The 14,992-nt window shown below is 46.0% G+C and overlaps 1 protein-coding gene across 2 annotated transcripts in view; it reads right to left on the bottom strand.

Annotated features, from left to right (window-relative positions):
* The window catches only part of SPATA18 (spermatogenesis associated 18), a 36,798-nt gene extending 23,747 nt beyond the window's left edge, over positions 1 to 13,051 (bottom strand). For both annotated transcript variants that reach the window (XR_006785142.1, XM_045833910.1), the window contains exons 1-3: positions 12,526 to 13,051; positions 365 to 470; positions 131 to 246 (exon numbers count right to left, since the gene is read on the bottom strand). Coding sequence is in view for 1 of the 2 variants with exons in the window: in XM_045833910.1 (XP_045689866.1) it covers positions 131 to 246; positions 365 to 470; positions 12,526 to 12,612 (309 nt within the window). In the remaining variant the exon portion in view is untranslated. The remainder of the gene's footprint in view (positions 1 to 130; positions 247 to 364; positions 471 to 12,525) is intronic.
* Between the last annotated feature and the right edge of the window lie 1,941 nt (positions 13,052 to 14,992).

Raw genomic sequence — 14,992 nt, 5'->3', positions numbered from 1 at the left:
CTCACCTTTTATACCTGTGTCCCAATTTCCCAAAGTAGAGTTGAGACCCTCTCTAGGTCAAAACCTATGTTTGAGTTCCCGGAGCCTGATCAAGGTGCTGAAAGTCAAGGGGAACCTTTGGCATCCATACCTGCAGAGAGGGGACCTTGCTGTCAACAGGTTTTCCCATGGAAGCAGCAGTGAAGGAGGCCTCCAGCCACGGCAGAAGGCGCGATTTGATTACTTGCACACCATCATAATGTCCTCCTAAAACAACCCACAAGCCAGGTCAGCGAGTGTGGTCCTACCACCCCGACTCAGTCAGAGACCACGAAGAAAAGATTTTAAAAAGGGGTTGGCGGGGGCGGGCACAGGGTAGTCTCACCTTCTTGAGCTGTTATAGTGAGGATTCCAAAGAGTTGTCCCTGTACCCTGGCAACTTGTTCGATGAATTCAAGGCAAAGACTTAGGTTTTGATCACACGAGTTTGTCTGCAAAGCCAAAACAGTTGACATCAGTTCAGCTCTTCACTCCCACTGCAGTCAGACAAGGGCCTCGCTTTACACCCTCTGTGGGCTCCCAGGGCAGATGCTGCTGTGCATTCGCCCTTTCCTCCTGGACACACAGCTGGAATGTCTCTCCAGCTTCCCTAGCAGTTTGTAGGGCCATGTGACGGAGCTCGGGTCCATGGGATGGGAAGTGATGTGTGCCACTTTGGGGGTGGCCCGGAAGAAATCCTCTTGTGGGACTCTCTTTTCTTTCTTTTCCCATCAGCCAGCCAATGGCAGAAGACCCCAACGGCATAGAGATGGTGGAGCTGCAGGGTTTGGGAGGCAGCTCATTGAACACTTACAATGAAGGTTACATAATTGAGAAAGTTTATTTGTGGGCATCAAGCCACTGTGGTTGGGGGCGGGGGTCATTTTAATAGCAATAGCCCTGACTCCCTATTCAGTGGAATCCTGAAAAAAAAGTTATTTTGTAAAGTGAATAGACCCTTTGTAATATAGTAAAAATCATTGCTTCCTAATTTACCTGCTTTATTGGTTCTTGTCCTCTACCTAAGTTTGATACTTATATAAAGAATGCTACTTGTTAACAGGGAAAACGTGCTGCTGGGTTGAGGACACAATGGAGAATGAGACACAAAAAGATGGCCCAGGCCATGCGGCACACGCAGCCACGTCGGGGAGACAGTGGAGTAGACAGTTACCCTGCGGTGGAGCTGCAGGTCTTCCCAGAGCAGTGAGCAGGGGTCTACTCAAGAGCCCATGGTCTTGTAAAGTCAAGGAAGACCTCCTGCCAAGAGGAGGTGAAATCTAAGTGAGAAAAAACTAGGCAGACTCTGGGAAAGGGGTCGTTTGAGTGGCTGTGGGACACTCTAAGCAGTAAGAGCAGAACATGAAGAAACCAAGAAGTAGTAGTTCTTTTATTTTCCTGGTTTTGTCATCTCCTTGGTGAGCTTTTACTGTTTCCTCATTAGCTAAACCTCTAAATGAGTCTAATGCTAAAGGAAGGGACCCAACCGTAAGCAATCGACAAATCATGTGGGTATAGAAATGCACAGACTGCTGTGTCATCTGAAGCCATGATAAGTGCAGTGAGCACTATGAACCCCAAGACTGGAAGTGGGTCACAAGGAGGATAGAAACTAGAATGAATAGGAAGAGTTTAGATGACCTCTAAGGAAAAGTTTACAACAAAAACGCACACCTGTGTCAACAAGAGAAGTGCTTCCAACAGGCAGTGAGCTCCCCGTGGACAGACGCAATGCCTGCCCTAGTCACTCACTATTGTATTTCTAGCCCTGCATTCTGGAGTCTCCATATATGCAAACACAATTCGTACTGGATGGATGAGTGAATATAAGATGATTCACTCGTTTGGGTTTATTACATACCTCCTAAGTGCCAGGCACTATTCATGCCTTATATATACAAACTCCATTAATCCCCACAATAGTACACTCTAAGATAGGAGTACCATTATTACTGTCCCCGTCTTCAGATGAGAAAACTGAGATGCATAGAGGTTAAATAACTTGCCCAAGGTTACTTAGCTAATAAAATGTCAGAACTGAGATCAGAACCCAAGTTGGCTAGTTCCAGACCCCATGCTCTTAACCACTAAACTGTACTGACTTTCGGGTGGTGATTGGTGCTGGGAGTAGAGGGAGGACCAGATGACATGACAAAGAGTGAGTGGGGAGGGCGGCAGAGAAGGCCTCTTCGAGGAGGAGTCACTGAGCCATCCTGAGTGCAGAGGCTAGAGAAGGAGCGTGTCGGGCTGTGGGAAGAGCAGGGGCAAAAGCCCTTTGGCAGAAAGGAATCTGACAACCTTGAGAACCAAAGTCGGAAGTTGGAGGGGTTGGCACGACAGATCCCAGGAAGCATTGCAGGCCTGGCAAGAAGCTGGATGGAACGGACTCATCATAACCCAGGGGAGGCTACTGGTTTACCTTCCATGCTCGGTAAATTGTACCTGGTGACAAGCTCTTTATAGCACTTATTTCTGTGGGCCATTTGTTTCTCTGTCTTATCCCCTATCCCTTTCTCCTAAGACTACGTGGTTTGGTTTGTTTTTTTCGATGATTTTGCCTTTCTCTGTATCAATTGCCACTAGTACACACAGCTCATTGAGGTGCCCAAAAATAGTTGATGGATGAGTGAATAAATAAGTGAGTGACTTAACATACTTTGGAGCACACAGCTTAAACAGCTACCCCCATTCCTGTCTTGCTGACCCAGCAGCTCCTCGCCCTTGCTGTGTTGCTCCTGCATTCACAACACTGATCTTCAGTTCCCCTTGCAGCCTTCTGCCCCCTGGTTAGACCATGCCACGTGCTAAGTGGACACAGAATGGGCATGGGAGTCCAGCAGACCTGAAGGAGTGTCTCCGCTCCACCACTTTTCACAAGTTCTGTGTGATGCCACACAGGTTACCTCTCTGAGCCCATCTCCTCTCCAGAAATGAGGGTAGAGAATGCCTTGCAGAGTGTTAGGAGAATTAAATCAGAATAATTCATATTCAGCACCTCAGACAAATTCAATAATTTGTACCTACGAGGTGGCATTCAGTATTTAAAGGGGCGATCTGTTTAGAAATAAGGCAGACCATGGTTCAATCTGGTTCTTCACTTATTAGCTGCATTCCCTTAGAAAAGAAATTTCTCATATGAGTCTCTGTTTGCTCTACTTAGGAGGAGGTTGATCTCACGAGCTAACCTAGGTGCAGATTTGAGGAGATACATAATAATTAGAAGGATCTTTGTGCTATGATTACTATACGCTCCTATGCCTTCCTTGCTCAGTGCCCGGTACAAAGTGCCCAAAGGAATGTTTGTCAAATGTCTGAGTGCACAACTTGAATAACAGAAGAGAACACACTGTCAGACAGTTCCTGTTCCCAAGACATGTCACAACACGCTGCAGCCTCTAACACAGAGCACTGCACAAGAAACTCATGGTTCAGTAGAGTCACGTTACCGAACACATACTCATGCAGGGTAAATAAAGGTATGAACTGATTATACTGTCTCCTCGTTCCAAAGCACAGACTCTCTATTTTCTTCATTCACAGATCACTGAGTTCCTACTATATGTAAGGACTTGGGCTGGCAGCTCAGGACACAGAGTCACATTTTTAAAAAATAATAATAATAAATGTTGCCTGGTGTCAAGGAGCTCGCCAGCTGGGGAAGCAGGATGGAGAATGGGAAACATACAGGGATTAAATAGTTACCTGAGAGTTTATTAGGGGTTCTAGGTGGATAGCGAGCTACTGAGGGGACAAATATCACAGTCGTGACAGGTGAGGGGCAAGAAGTTAGGGTATTTTGGGAGGAGCAACAGCAGGTACCAAGGCAAGAAACAACAAGGTGTATTATAGGGCAAAGTGGAAGACAGGGTCCAGGGACCAGATAATGAAAGACTGCATTTGTCACACAGCCCCTGGGCCACGCGGGTTTGACAGGGGCACGACATGGCCAGATTTGCTTTGCATCTTACAAAGTTCAGTCTGGCAGGAGCAGGCCCGATGGAGTTTGCACTAGAGAGCCTGGCAAAAAGGCAGGCAGATTTAACCATCTGGCTGAGAGACACCGAGGGCTGTGGAGATGCCAGGGTCCCCTGAAGGTCTTTCCCAGCCCCATATCACATCTGTGTCTACCAAGGTCCCACTGATGTGAGCATTCCCGAGGAGGAAGTCAGGAGGTTTGGAAACAGGTAAGAGGTATAAGAGGGATGCTGCTGCTTAGGGAACAGTTTAGGGGAACAGCGGGACCTTCGGATGAAGACGTCCAGTCATACTGCCTAGCAATTACTGGGCACCAACTCTACAGCAACCAGGCACTGTGCTAAGAGGTTTAGACACACTGTTTCACTGAATCCTCAAAACAACCCTACAAACTGAATACCATCCATCATCCCAAATTCATTAATGAGGACAACATGGATCTTAAATTCAAAAGAGACAGTGTTTGAGCTGGAACCTAAACCCATTCTTGCAGCCCCTGACACTGGAGCCAAGGTCTCAACGATAATGCTTTACCCAAACAGTTGGAAAATCAGTCTGGATGGAGGAAGAGAGGCGGGGTTAGAGGCACAGTGTTGGAAGCCATCAGCCGGTGGGCAGTGGAGGCCACAGGCACAGATGAGATCGCCAGGGAGAGTACAGAGTGGGGAGAGGGCTGAGGGCAATTTTGCTAATTCAGGAATGGGCTAAGGAAGAATGGCCAGTGAATGAAAAACAAAACAAGAGTAGTAAGGACCAAGGACATCCAGGAAGGAAGACAAAGAAGAATCAGGAAGGCAAAGAAGGAGATGGTTTCTTCTCTACTTTGCTCGCCCATTTATGCGCAAAACAAGTCTTTAGGGATGGGGCTACTGTGTGCTTGATGCTGGGGACTCAGGGATGAAGGAAATATTCTCTTGCCCTCAAGAAATCCGTAGTCTAAGATAAACATGTCAATAAATGCAAAACCAGACACTACTTGCTATAAAAAAGGTTGGACCAGATTTTGGTAGTGAGGCTCAAAGGAGGAAGTGGTCAGAAGCCACAAGATTCAGCAAAGCCTTCACCAAGGAGCTTTGTGGGCTCCTGCTCCAAGAAATTCTAATTGCTCCTGAGTGGGGCTTGGACATTGAAATTTTTTATAAGCTCTCTAGATGATTGTTCTGGGCAAACAACACTGAGAACACAGCATTAGTGGGAAGTGAAAGCAATGGAGAAAGTCTCAACCAGTCCTCCTACCTAAGAAAAACTAAGAGAAAACAGAGTATATCACAATTACTAAAATAAGATTTCTGAAATCTTTGCTTCAGCTACATATGCATAAACGTATGTGTGCCATGTCGTGAAGTAAAATGCATTGATTTCTGGGGGTGAGTTTTAAAAACTCTGCCCTAGGGGACAGTGCTTTGCCCCATGTTGAGAATCACTGGTCTGGGCAATGAGGGGCACAGAAACAATCCCTCAAACAGTTGTATCAACGTTGGCTGGGAGGTGGGCACAGAGGAAGGCAGAGAACTCAGTGGGCACATGCCACGTCATAGGCGTGGAATTTAAACAAGTAGCCTTCAGACTATCTAGTGGCTTTGCACGGATAGGAAAGCCAGAAGTAACAGAAAGGAGTAGAATATCCAGGAATGCAACCACCGGCACTAGTAACAAAAAGAAAACCCCCAGAGATGAGCTGCTCACCTGCTTTCGTAACCACAATGACTGTAAAAATACTGTGAGTCCTGTTAGGGGCAGAATTCTCTGGACAGCATGAAGCTATTTTTGCAACCAAGTTCACCTGCAATCCGCCCTAGACACACCAGGAATCTGGGTTTCCCACACACTTAAGAACTGATGGGAACTTGAATAAGAGCAACTGCATTGGAAGGGGAAAGTGGGAGGTGTTTGACAAATATTTAAGAGGTAGAGCCCTCAGGGGATGATGAACTCATTTCATAAGGACAGAGAGGGAAGGGCCCAGGTTTCTAACTGGGGCCACAGGCAGAGATTGTGATGCCATTGCCCAACCAGAGGCCACGAGGAGAGACAGCCACAGAGAAAGGGGAGGGGATCGCTGGTCCCATGTGCTTTGTGTTGGGCTGGAGGATGTGCAATTTCCACAGGCAGCTGTCTGGAAGACAGGTGGGGCAGGAGCCCTGGAGAAAGGCCCATGCCGGAGATACACTTGAGAGTCACCAGCTTCTGGGAAGCAGCTAAAGGCATACATAAGATTTGGTAAGATGTGTCTATTGCTATAGAGAAATCAAGGAGAACAGGGGTAGGAAAAAAGAGATTGGATTTGACTGACTACCAGGTGGCTTCTGGTGACTGCTATGAAAGCCGTGCTAGCAGAACGAAGTGGGAGGATTTACCTCCCCCTTCCAGGGCGGAGGAACAAAGCAGTTGAAGAAGCGAAGGCAATGAGGACAGAAGGACGGGTTATGCTTTGAAGAAGTTTCATAGTACGGGGAAGGAGAGCAATGGGACAGGAGCTCTGTCCCCATCGCTTCAGTGTCTCCACTCTCTGACCCCAACAGAAGACCTGTGCCTAAAAGTTGCCCCATTTCCAAGGTCCTTCCGAAAATGGCTCCACACAGCTCATCCAGCCTCACCTCCCTCCCGCGACTCTCGCCCCTCCAGTCACTATCCTGCTTTGCCACGCACACAGCCCGTGTGCCCCAGCACGGCCTCCCCTCCTCCCATGCCTTTCACTTCCCCCTGAGCAGCTTTGACCTTATTAACATTTCCCGCCACGAGAGCCTGGTCTCTTGTGGTAGAGAGCCTCCCTACCAGGGGTTCTCTCCTACCTGTGGTTCTATTCCTAACCTTGAATCCCCTCCACAGCCCGAGAAGGAGAGAGAAAATTTTTCATCACTAAATGAACCCAATTTGTCACTAAATATTTGTGATCAACTTGCGAACCTTGGTTTAAATCCATCAGTTTCGGCACAAAACACAGTTATTTCCACTTTAAGAAACTTTAGTCTCACACAACAAAATACACTTCATATATAAGAATTAAATAGTACATTCCTTTAAAATATGAATATTACATTAAATGGTTCATTTGACATTTTTATGTTTAAAAAATACTTTTTCAAACAAATTATTTTACATACAACAAGACTACCATTTCAAAATGCCAGTTAGAGAATTCGCGGAAGAACAAGGAAAAGGGACCATTGTCAGCGAGTGGAAACGAGCCTGGAGGGGCAGCGTTCTGTAGCAGGTCCCTGCTGCTGGTCGTGGAAACTCACACGTAGAAAACGGAAGCCCTAACACCCACCCCCTCTGTTTCCCAGTGTCCAGGGTGCATACACTGGGGTAGGGGTGGGCTGGCAGGAAATGGACACGGCAAGTAAATGGAATTTCCTTACACCTTCCCTTCCTCTGCAGGAGATAAGACAATGCACTCGGCAAGCAGAAGACCTAGCTTCAAACCCAAGTTCCACCCTTTCCAGGGGAGTGACCTTGGGCAGGCCAGCTGCCCTCCTAAGGTTTGGCCTCCTCATCTGTAAAATGTGGAAAATAAAACCTGCCATTTCACAGGTTCTTATAAGATTTAAAGGCAATAATGCATGCAGAGTGCTTTGAACGCTTCTGAGGGCTCTTTCTATGCTGGTTATAACAGGCTCCACCTGCTCCCCTAACACAGCTTTCCAAGCACCTCTGTTCTCAAAGCAGCCCTTTCCATCATGGCTGGCTTTGCACACTGCCACTCCCGCCACAGCAATGTTTCAAAACCAAAATACTGGCTTTAAGCTATAAGCTAAAGTAGACTTATACGTGCCCCGACAATTTAACAAAAGCTTCTATGTAGGCTTCTCCACTGGGTTTTAGTGTCTTGACCCCTAGTAAATATTCCCAGTGGATGTCTTCCATTATTTATTCTTCTTAAATATTAAACAATTATCTTTACATTAATGAGTTTGCCCAAGATGCAAATAAGAAAAGGCAAATTCAAAAGTTGATAGCCCCTCTGTTAAAAATAAATAATCTGCCCTAACCCTTTGTCGATATCTCTCATAGCCATGACTTCGTCATTAGTAAGCAGGGCAGGAAAGACAGTGCCAATCATCTATGTATGTTGTGTGCTCTCCATTTCTCAGGCTCCTTTGCAAGAGACTGGAGCCACACAACTAACTCTGGCCAAGGGGAGATGTGTGGAAGTGATGTGCATGATGCAAAAGCAGTGTTAGGATCCTTGCTCTCTCTCTTCCTCTGCAGACCTTCGAGGTCCTATAATGAGATGGCTGCTGCCCCAGATGGAGGCCCCAAACCCGAGCCAGTGATGGAGAGAGCTGCCATCAGACTTTGCATGGACGAAAAATCAATCTCTGTATGTGGACACACTAAGGTTTGGGGTTTTATTCATCACTGCAGCATAGTCCGTCTAGCAAAGAGATTAACGTCCTAAATGGAAGAAAAACGCTCTCCATAAATTTACTAGAATCCTCAGGAATGTAGAAGTATGTTGACTAAGGGGGAGGGGCGGAGGCAGGCAGGGAGTCTGTTTGAAGACACCATAGCAACTGCAATGACCTTTTGTACTAAGAATCGGGCACATCTTGGCAGAGAGACAGCCTCTGGTTCAACCACCAGAGTATTCTAAAGCAAACAGAGGAGACACCTCTTTAAGAGTTCCTTTTTAATGTGCTGACATTTAATATTGTGTTTTCACTTGTTAGTGAATATTTCTGTAACACAAGAGGAGAGTAATGCAAAAGGAAGCATTACCCAGCCAGCCTTACCGCCCCCACTCACTCATTAAATATTCAAAAATTTCCAGCCTGTAATGTCGTGGGGTCTATCATTTTTCTTTAAGACATATAATCCTATCTTAGGGATGAGGTTATCAAGGACATAGTAAATTCTTAGCAACTGCCACTATAACTTCATAAAGCACATTTTTTAAGTAATAAATCTCAGAGCATCTGACCAAAGTTAACTCCCTAGTCCACAGGACTCTGAGTGGAAATAAAAGAATCTCAGAGAGGAGAGAGTGTCAGCCCAGAATTGACCTCCTCCAGGTACTGCTAACATGGCCAGGAGGCTAATTTCTCTTCTCCTCCTAACATCCCCACGGAGCAATGACGTGGTTATTTGACCCTTTCACTGCTGACCAATGACACCGTGCAGATGCTGCACACATTAGAGGCGCCGGGGGCAGCACCCTCTTACCTGGTCCTTAAGGACTATCCTCAGAGGCTTTGACCTTGTTTACTAAATGTGCCAGCATAGTCTACAAGGCTGACTCATATCATCTCTTGCCTAACGTATCTCCCAGCCCTGTCCGTTCTCCCTAGAATTTCCAGTGTCCCCATTATGCAACAGCTAGAACAGCCTTTCCAAAATGAAACCCAAACACGTGTCCTCCCTGCACAGTGCGTTTAGTTTCTCCCCACTGCCCTCAGGGTCAAGTCCTAACTCCTGAATATACCACCCAAGACCTTCCACCCTCTTCCCCGCACCACCCCACCTTCTAAGCCTCATCTCACCCCCACTCCCTGCCCTGAGCGACAGTTCACAGGTTCCCCACATATGCCAGCTTTTTCACAACTCCCTTTTTGCACATGCTCTTCCTCTATCCTTTGTTTTCTTCTTCAATTAGAAATTCATCATTAAGATGCACTTGACATTTCTATTCCCAGCACCTAGCACAGACAGGTGCATCATAAGCTCTGAAAAACATGTTTGTTGAATGCGTAAGTTAATAAATGTGCACTGCAAGAAATTTAGAGTGTCTAACCCAAACCTTTACACATAACAGAAGCTCAACAACCATTTGTTGAGTGAATTATTAAACTCTTTATAATTGACTCAGTTTATAGTGGATTCTCTATGGTCTTTCACCAACATTCTCAATAACCACGAAGGGGGAAAACAGTTCCGAAAGTCATGTGTTCACACCAAGCCGTTCCCTGAACATCCAGTGGAATCCGAGTTTTAAAGGCTGAGTAATGCAATAATCCACCATCTCTTTTAAAACTAAAAGAAAATGAGTTCTCAATGTTTTATCGTTGTTGTTATGATTTGTTCCAATAACCACTTTATTGGACAGTATAACTAGAGAACATGCCTATCATCACAGAAAGTTCTACTGGGCAGCTTTGCTCTGGAAAGAACAAGGCAGCCAGTATTGCTGGGGTGGACTGAGCAAGGAGGAGAGAGCAGACGAGGCCACAGAGTTTACAGGAACACAATTGTGTAGGAGCTTCATGGCCTTTGCAGAAACATGAGCCCTGATTTCCAGTAAGACAGGAAATCTGGAGGGTTTTGCCAGAGGGGTAAGTTGGCCTTTAGAAGCATCACCTTGGGTCATTATTTGTGTAATGATCCAGATGAAAAAAATGATCAAAGGTGGACACAGGTGGTAGCAGCGGAAGTGGTCAAAAACACTCAGGTTCCCTGTGAATGTAGAAGCTGGTACCAACAGATGATGCTGGTGAAAGGATGTGGCATGTGTCATGATGAAGACGATTAAGGTAGGAAAGAGGTCAGGTTGGGGGCACGGGAGAGGCTAAGGTCGGGTTTAGACTGATTTGACTTTGAGATGACAACACAACTGAAAATGTCCAATGGTCAATCAGAGACAGGAGAGCCCGGATGAGGACAGAGCCTGAATATAGGTGAGATTCGTCAGCAACCATGCATGAGATGAAGCAGGAATGGAGGTCAAAGGGAAGAGTTCCAAAGTCTGGCCCTGGAAGAACAGCCCCTGGAGGGGAGTGGGCAAGGCAAGGAGACAAATAAATCACTAGAGGCTCCGAAGAACGGGAGTGTCAACAGTCAAATGTGACAGAGATGCCAGAGAGTTGAAGAGAAATGATGCTGCCCAGGAAATGGACAATTTGGAAGGCACTGCCCTCTGAAAGTGCGTCTCTGCTATATGGGTGCTGGGGTGGGCGGAAGGCATGGGGGATTCGAGGGAGAGAAGCTAGGCTGAAACGGATGCAGTGAGAACAGGGGGATGGGAGGGACTGTTGTTCATGAGAAACAAAAGAACAGTAAACTTTGACACTTCTTAGCACTTACAGGTAGTTTCTAAAACAATCACTTAATTGGGCCCAGCCAAACATTATAGTTATTTGTGTTAAATGTCTTCTGACAAACTGAATATACTTTTTAACATTCAGTTTATTTAGGCCACAGGGCAATACAAATTTTTTGTAAAAGGTCGTTTTAAGGAAGGTAAATATACGTATTATGATTTGTTACTCTTGAGCTTCTGAGACTAGGTGGCAAGTAGGCGAGTTTAAAGGTGGAGGGGTGGAGGGGAGGAACCAGGCTTTTGTGATAAGGTAAGTTTTAATTTCCTGCAATCTCAGAGAAGGAAAAGTCAGTGCTGTTTCTTTCAAAGTCAACAAAGGGGGTAAACACTAAACACTAGGAAGGAAGGCTATGGAGAAAGCTGTAGCTGTTGAGTTTCCATCCACCAGGAGCTCTGGTTAAAGGGTGAATGCGGAAGCCCAAGGGCCTCGGGACAGCAGCCAGTTGCATTTTTCCTGGTGAGATGTTAGAAAAAAGCTGATGTAGACTCAAAAGACTGAGGTCTGAAAAAGAACTTTGTGTATGATCTAGTCCAGTCTCTCCCATTTAACAGGTGAGGTACCGGGACCCAGAGAGGTTAGGTAGATGGGCCCCGGTCATTCAGCTAGTTCTATGCTGAACCGGACCTAGAACCTAGGGGTTCTGTTTCCAGGTCCCCAGCTCTGCCTGCCTTGCCATTCTACTTGCTATTAAGAGTGGAACTGTCCTATTTAAGACGGACAGACCAAATGCAAAGCACATTCAGCACTGGAGTTCTACCTTCTGTGTGGGGGAGAGTAATGGGAGCCTCCGTGGGGGTGGAGGGTGAAAAGGCTTGAAGAGCCCTTTGGGTTTGAGGACGGATTATTGGCCTCTCACAAACGTCCGGGCAGCAGGCCTTCTGAAATAGGCCTTGGTGTTGAAACCGTGCCTACAAGCCATGCGGACCAGTGAAACCAGCAACGTTGACAAGTGACCGTCTCACTCACTTCTGGGTAATAAATACTGGGTGTATTTTTAATAAACATCTATTCTGATACACCCCCTGGATATCCTCACAGTGGGAGACTTGCGGAGAAGCAGGAGGAGGGCTGTAGTAAAAACTAATTCGAGATGGCAACAGGAGGGTGGATTGCTGGCGGAAGGAATGAGAGGGAGAGTGGCGGACTTGACCGTCACAGCGGTGTATCGAAGGTCTTTCCCGTTGTTAGGGCCACCTGCGTCCTTGGTTACTACTAAAGGACGGGATTGCGCTCTCCACCGCTGCACTCCGAGTCCGGCGCTCTGCAGGCTGCACATCCCCAGCGCTGCCTTGCGTCGCGGGAAGAAAAGGGGTCCAGCAAACACGTGCCCTTCCTTCCTTCCCCGTGATCCCGGGAGGACGCTGGGTCCCAGTTAGAAATCACCACCGCCTGGGCTTTGCAAAGCAGCCACCCCGATGCCAGGCCTAACAAACCCCTGGCTGTGCAAGGAACTAGAGGGAGAGCGAGTGCCCGGTGGTCTCCAACCCTGACTCACATTGTACTCCCTCAGCCAGCGCTCCAGGTTGTCGTGCATCGATCGTAAAGATTCGTTGGAGATCAGTTTCCTTAGATTTTCCGCCATCTCTCGCTTTTCCGCTCGGCCCGGATGTAGGAGATGGAGACGTGGAGGGGACAAGTCGGTGGCCTCCGCAGGACCGCGGGGTGTTTAGGCGGGCAGGATGTTGTCTTTCTGCGGGGCTCAGAGCGCGGCCGATGTTTCCATCCTCCCCCTCGGGTGGGACCGGGCAGGGTTCGGGAAGCCGGGGGGAGGTGCCCTGGGCCACAGCCGCCGCGCTTCATCCGCTGCCCGGCGCGGTCTCCTGGCTCCCCCGCGGCCTCCGTGAGCCCAGGCCATAAATACCCAAGCGATTATTAAACAAACCTTGACGTGGGCGGGCGGCTGCTAGGGACGCGCACAGGAGCGCCGTGGCAACGCCAAGTCGCTGCGCTGCCCCGGCAGCCCTCTCGCTTTCCTCTGGGGCCTCGGGCACCCACCGGGCGTGCAATGTTGCTGCTGCTGCTTCTGCTGCTGCTCTGTCTCCTCCCGCTGCTCCTGCTGATGCTGCTGGCTGAAGGCGAGCGCGCCCCCTGCCACTGAGACTCCGGCGTGCGCCGGGGGCTGGAGGACGACGCCCAGACTACCTGCAGATGGCAGCTGTGCCAGACCGTCTCCAGTGTGAGATGGAGGGGCGGGGGTCAGCTGGAGGCCTTCCGTCTAGAAAAAGCAAAGGTTTTTTTCTCCGTAGAAGTTTTCGATTACGAAAGAAGCATGTTTAGCCCTTTTATTCTTTCACTTCTCAGGCCTTTAAAAATTCATTTATAACACCTGGAGCTTACCTGTATGAAACTTGCTTTTAACTACAATTTCCATTCTTCATGCTTCTACCTTTTGCAAGGTTCACGGCCCACTGGGAGGGTGCCCAAGGCAATAGATTTTAGTTCCCAGATGTTCACAAATTAAAGTTAATACCTCGGGATTGGGCAAGAGTTGGTGGTATAATTTTAGAATCATTGAACACTTTAAGTTCCCATTTAGTAATTCTGAATTCTCTAATTGACATTTTGTCAAAGTTCGGACTTGGTCTGACACTATTTCAAAAATTCATAGTAAGCCATATCGATAGTTTGAACTACTTAAGAAATGAAACCATTTCAACCATCGTTAAGCACTTTGGAAGCCCGTATTTTATACACCATCCAGTGATGTACTGATTGCAAATCCTCCTTTTCTATTCATTAAAACACTAAGTGCCCAGCTTGCTAAATATTTTAATTCAGTTCCATTTCCTTAGATACTTGAAATTATATGAACATGCATATGTCCAAGTGCTGTAAAATTCAGAATTTTCACCACTTCTTGTTTCTATTTCTGTTAATTACAGTGGTTTTACTGTCCTCTAATTAAAAAGAGATCATTTCTGGGACCTGTATTCCTACTATTTTCTGTAGACCACAAAATAACTGTAAAGGTACATAACACATGTTATTTTATCATAGTAGAATAATTACTAAAGTAAAAAAATCCCATTAAATATTTATTAGATGCTCTTTTCCTTTTAAAATATATAAAGGAGGAGGAAGGGAATAGAGAAAAACCTCACAAATTTCTTAATTTGGAGCCAATTATTTCATATTTCAATAGGCAATTGGAACCTTGAACAATCCTATTTACATATTCATAAAAAAACAAGTTAGAATATTATGTCAGATTAAGGATTAAATCTTCCTTGCTGTGGGCACTTTAACCTCAAATCCTTGGTTTCATCATCTTTACGGTGGGATAATAGTTCTTACCTCACAGAATTATTATAATAGACTAATTCATGTGAAGTACTAAGCACAGTGCTTGATATATACTGTGTTTCATAAATGCTGTGATCACTATTACTACAAATGTGATTATATTTAGAAAAAAAATTAAGTTGGAAACACTCTAAATCTCAACAATAAGGTAATGGTTGAGCCAATCATTTAATGAAATGTTGCAAAATGAGAATCTTATGATTGAAGAACATTTAGATTCTAGGAATTCTTACAATATTGGGTTGGCCAAAAAGTCCATTTGTTGGGTTTTTTTTTTCTGTAAATGGCTCTAGTAACACATAGTTGTGTTTAACTTCATTGGAAACAATTTTGTTACATTGCATCATGACAGCTGTCATATCAGTGTGAATTTTTTTTAAAAACTTATGAAAACTGGTGAATTTTTGTGTAGCTATTTTAATATTGAAAATGGAAGGAAATACGCAACACTTTCAACATATTATGTTTTATTATTTCAAGAGAAATGAAAATGCAACTGAAATGCAAAAAAAAAAAAAAGATTTGTGCAGTGTTTGGAGAATGTGCTGTGATTGATGGAACATATCAAATGGTTCCTGCAGGAGATTTCTCTCTGGATGATGCTCCACAGTTGGGTAGAACAGTTGAAGTTGATTAATGTCTCCAGTTGACACACTCAT

Source organism: Phyllostomus hastatus, unplaced genomic scaffold, assembly GCF_019186645.2.
Source record: "Phyllostomus hastatus isolate PE091 unplaced genomic scaffold, TTU_PhHast_1.1 phas_contig_196, whole genome shotgun sequence".
Lineage (NCBI taxonomy): Eukaryota > Metazoa > Chordata > Mammalia > Chiroptera > Phyllostomidae > Phyllostomus > Phyllostomus hastatus.
Note: the sequence above shows the minus strand (reverse complement) of the source record. Positions and strands in the feature narration are given on the sequence as shown.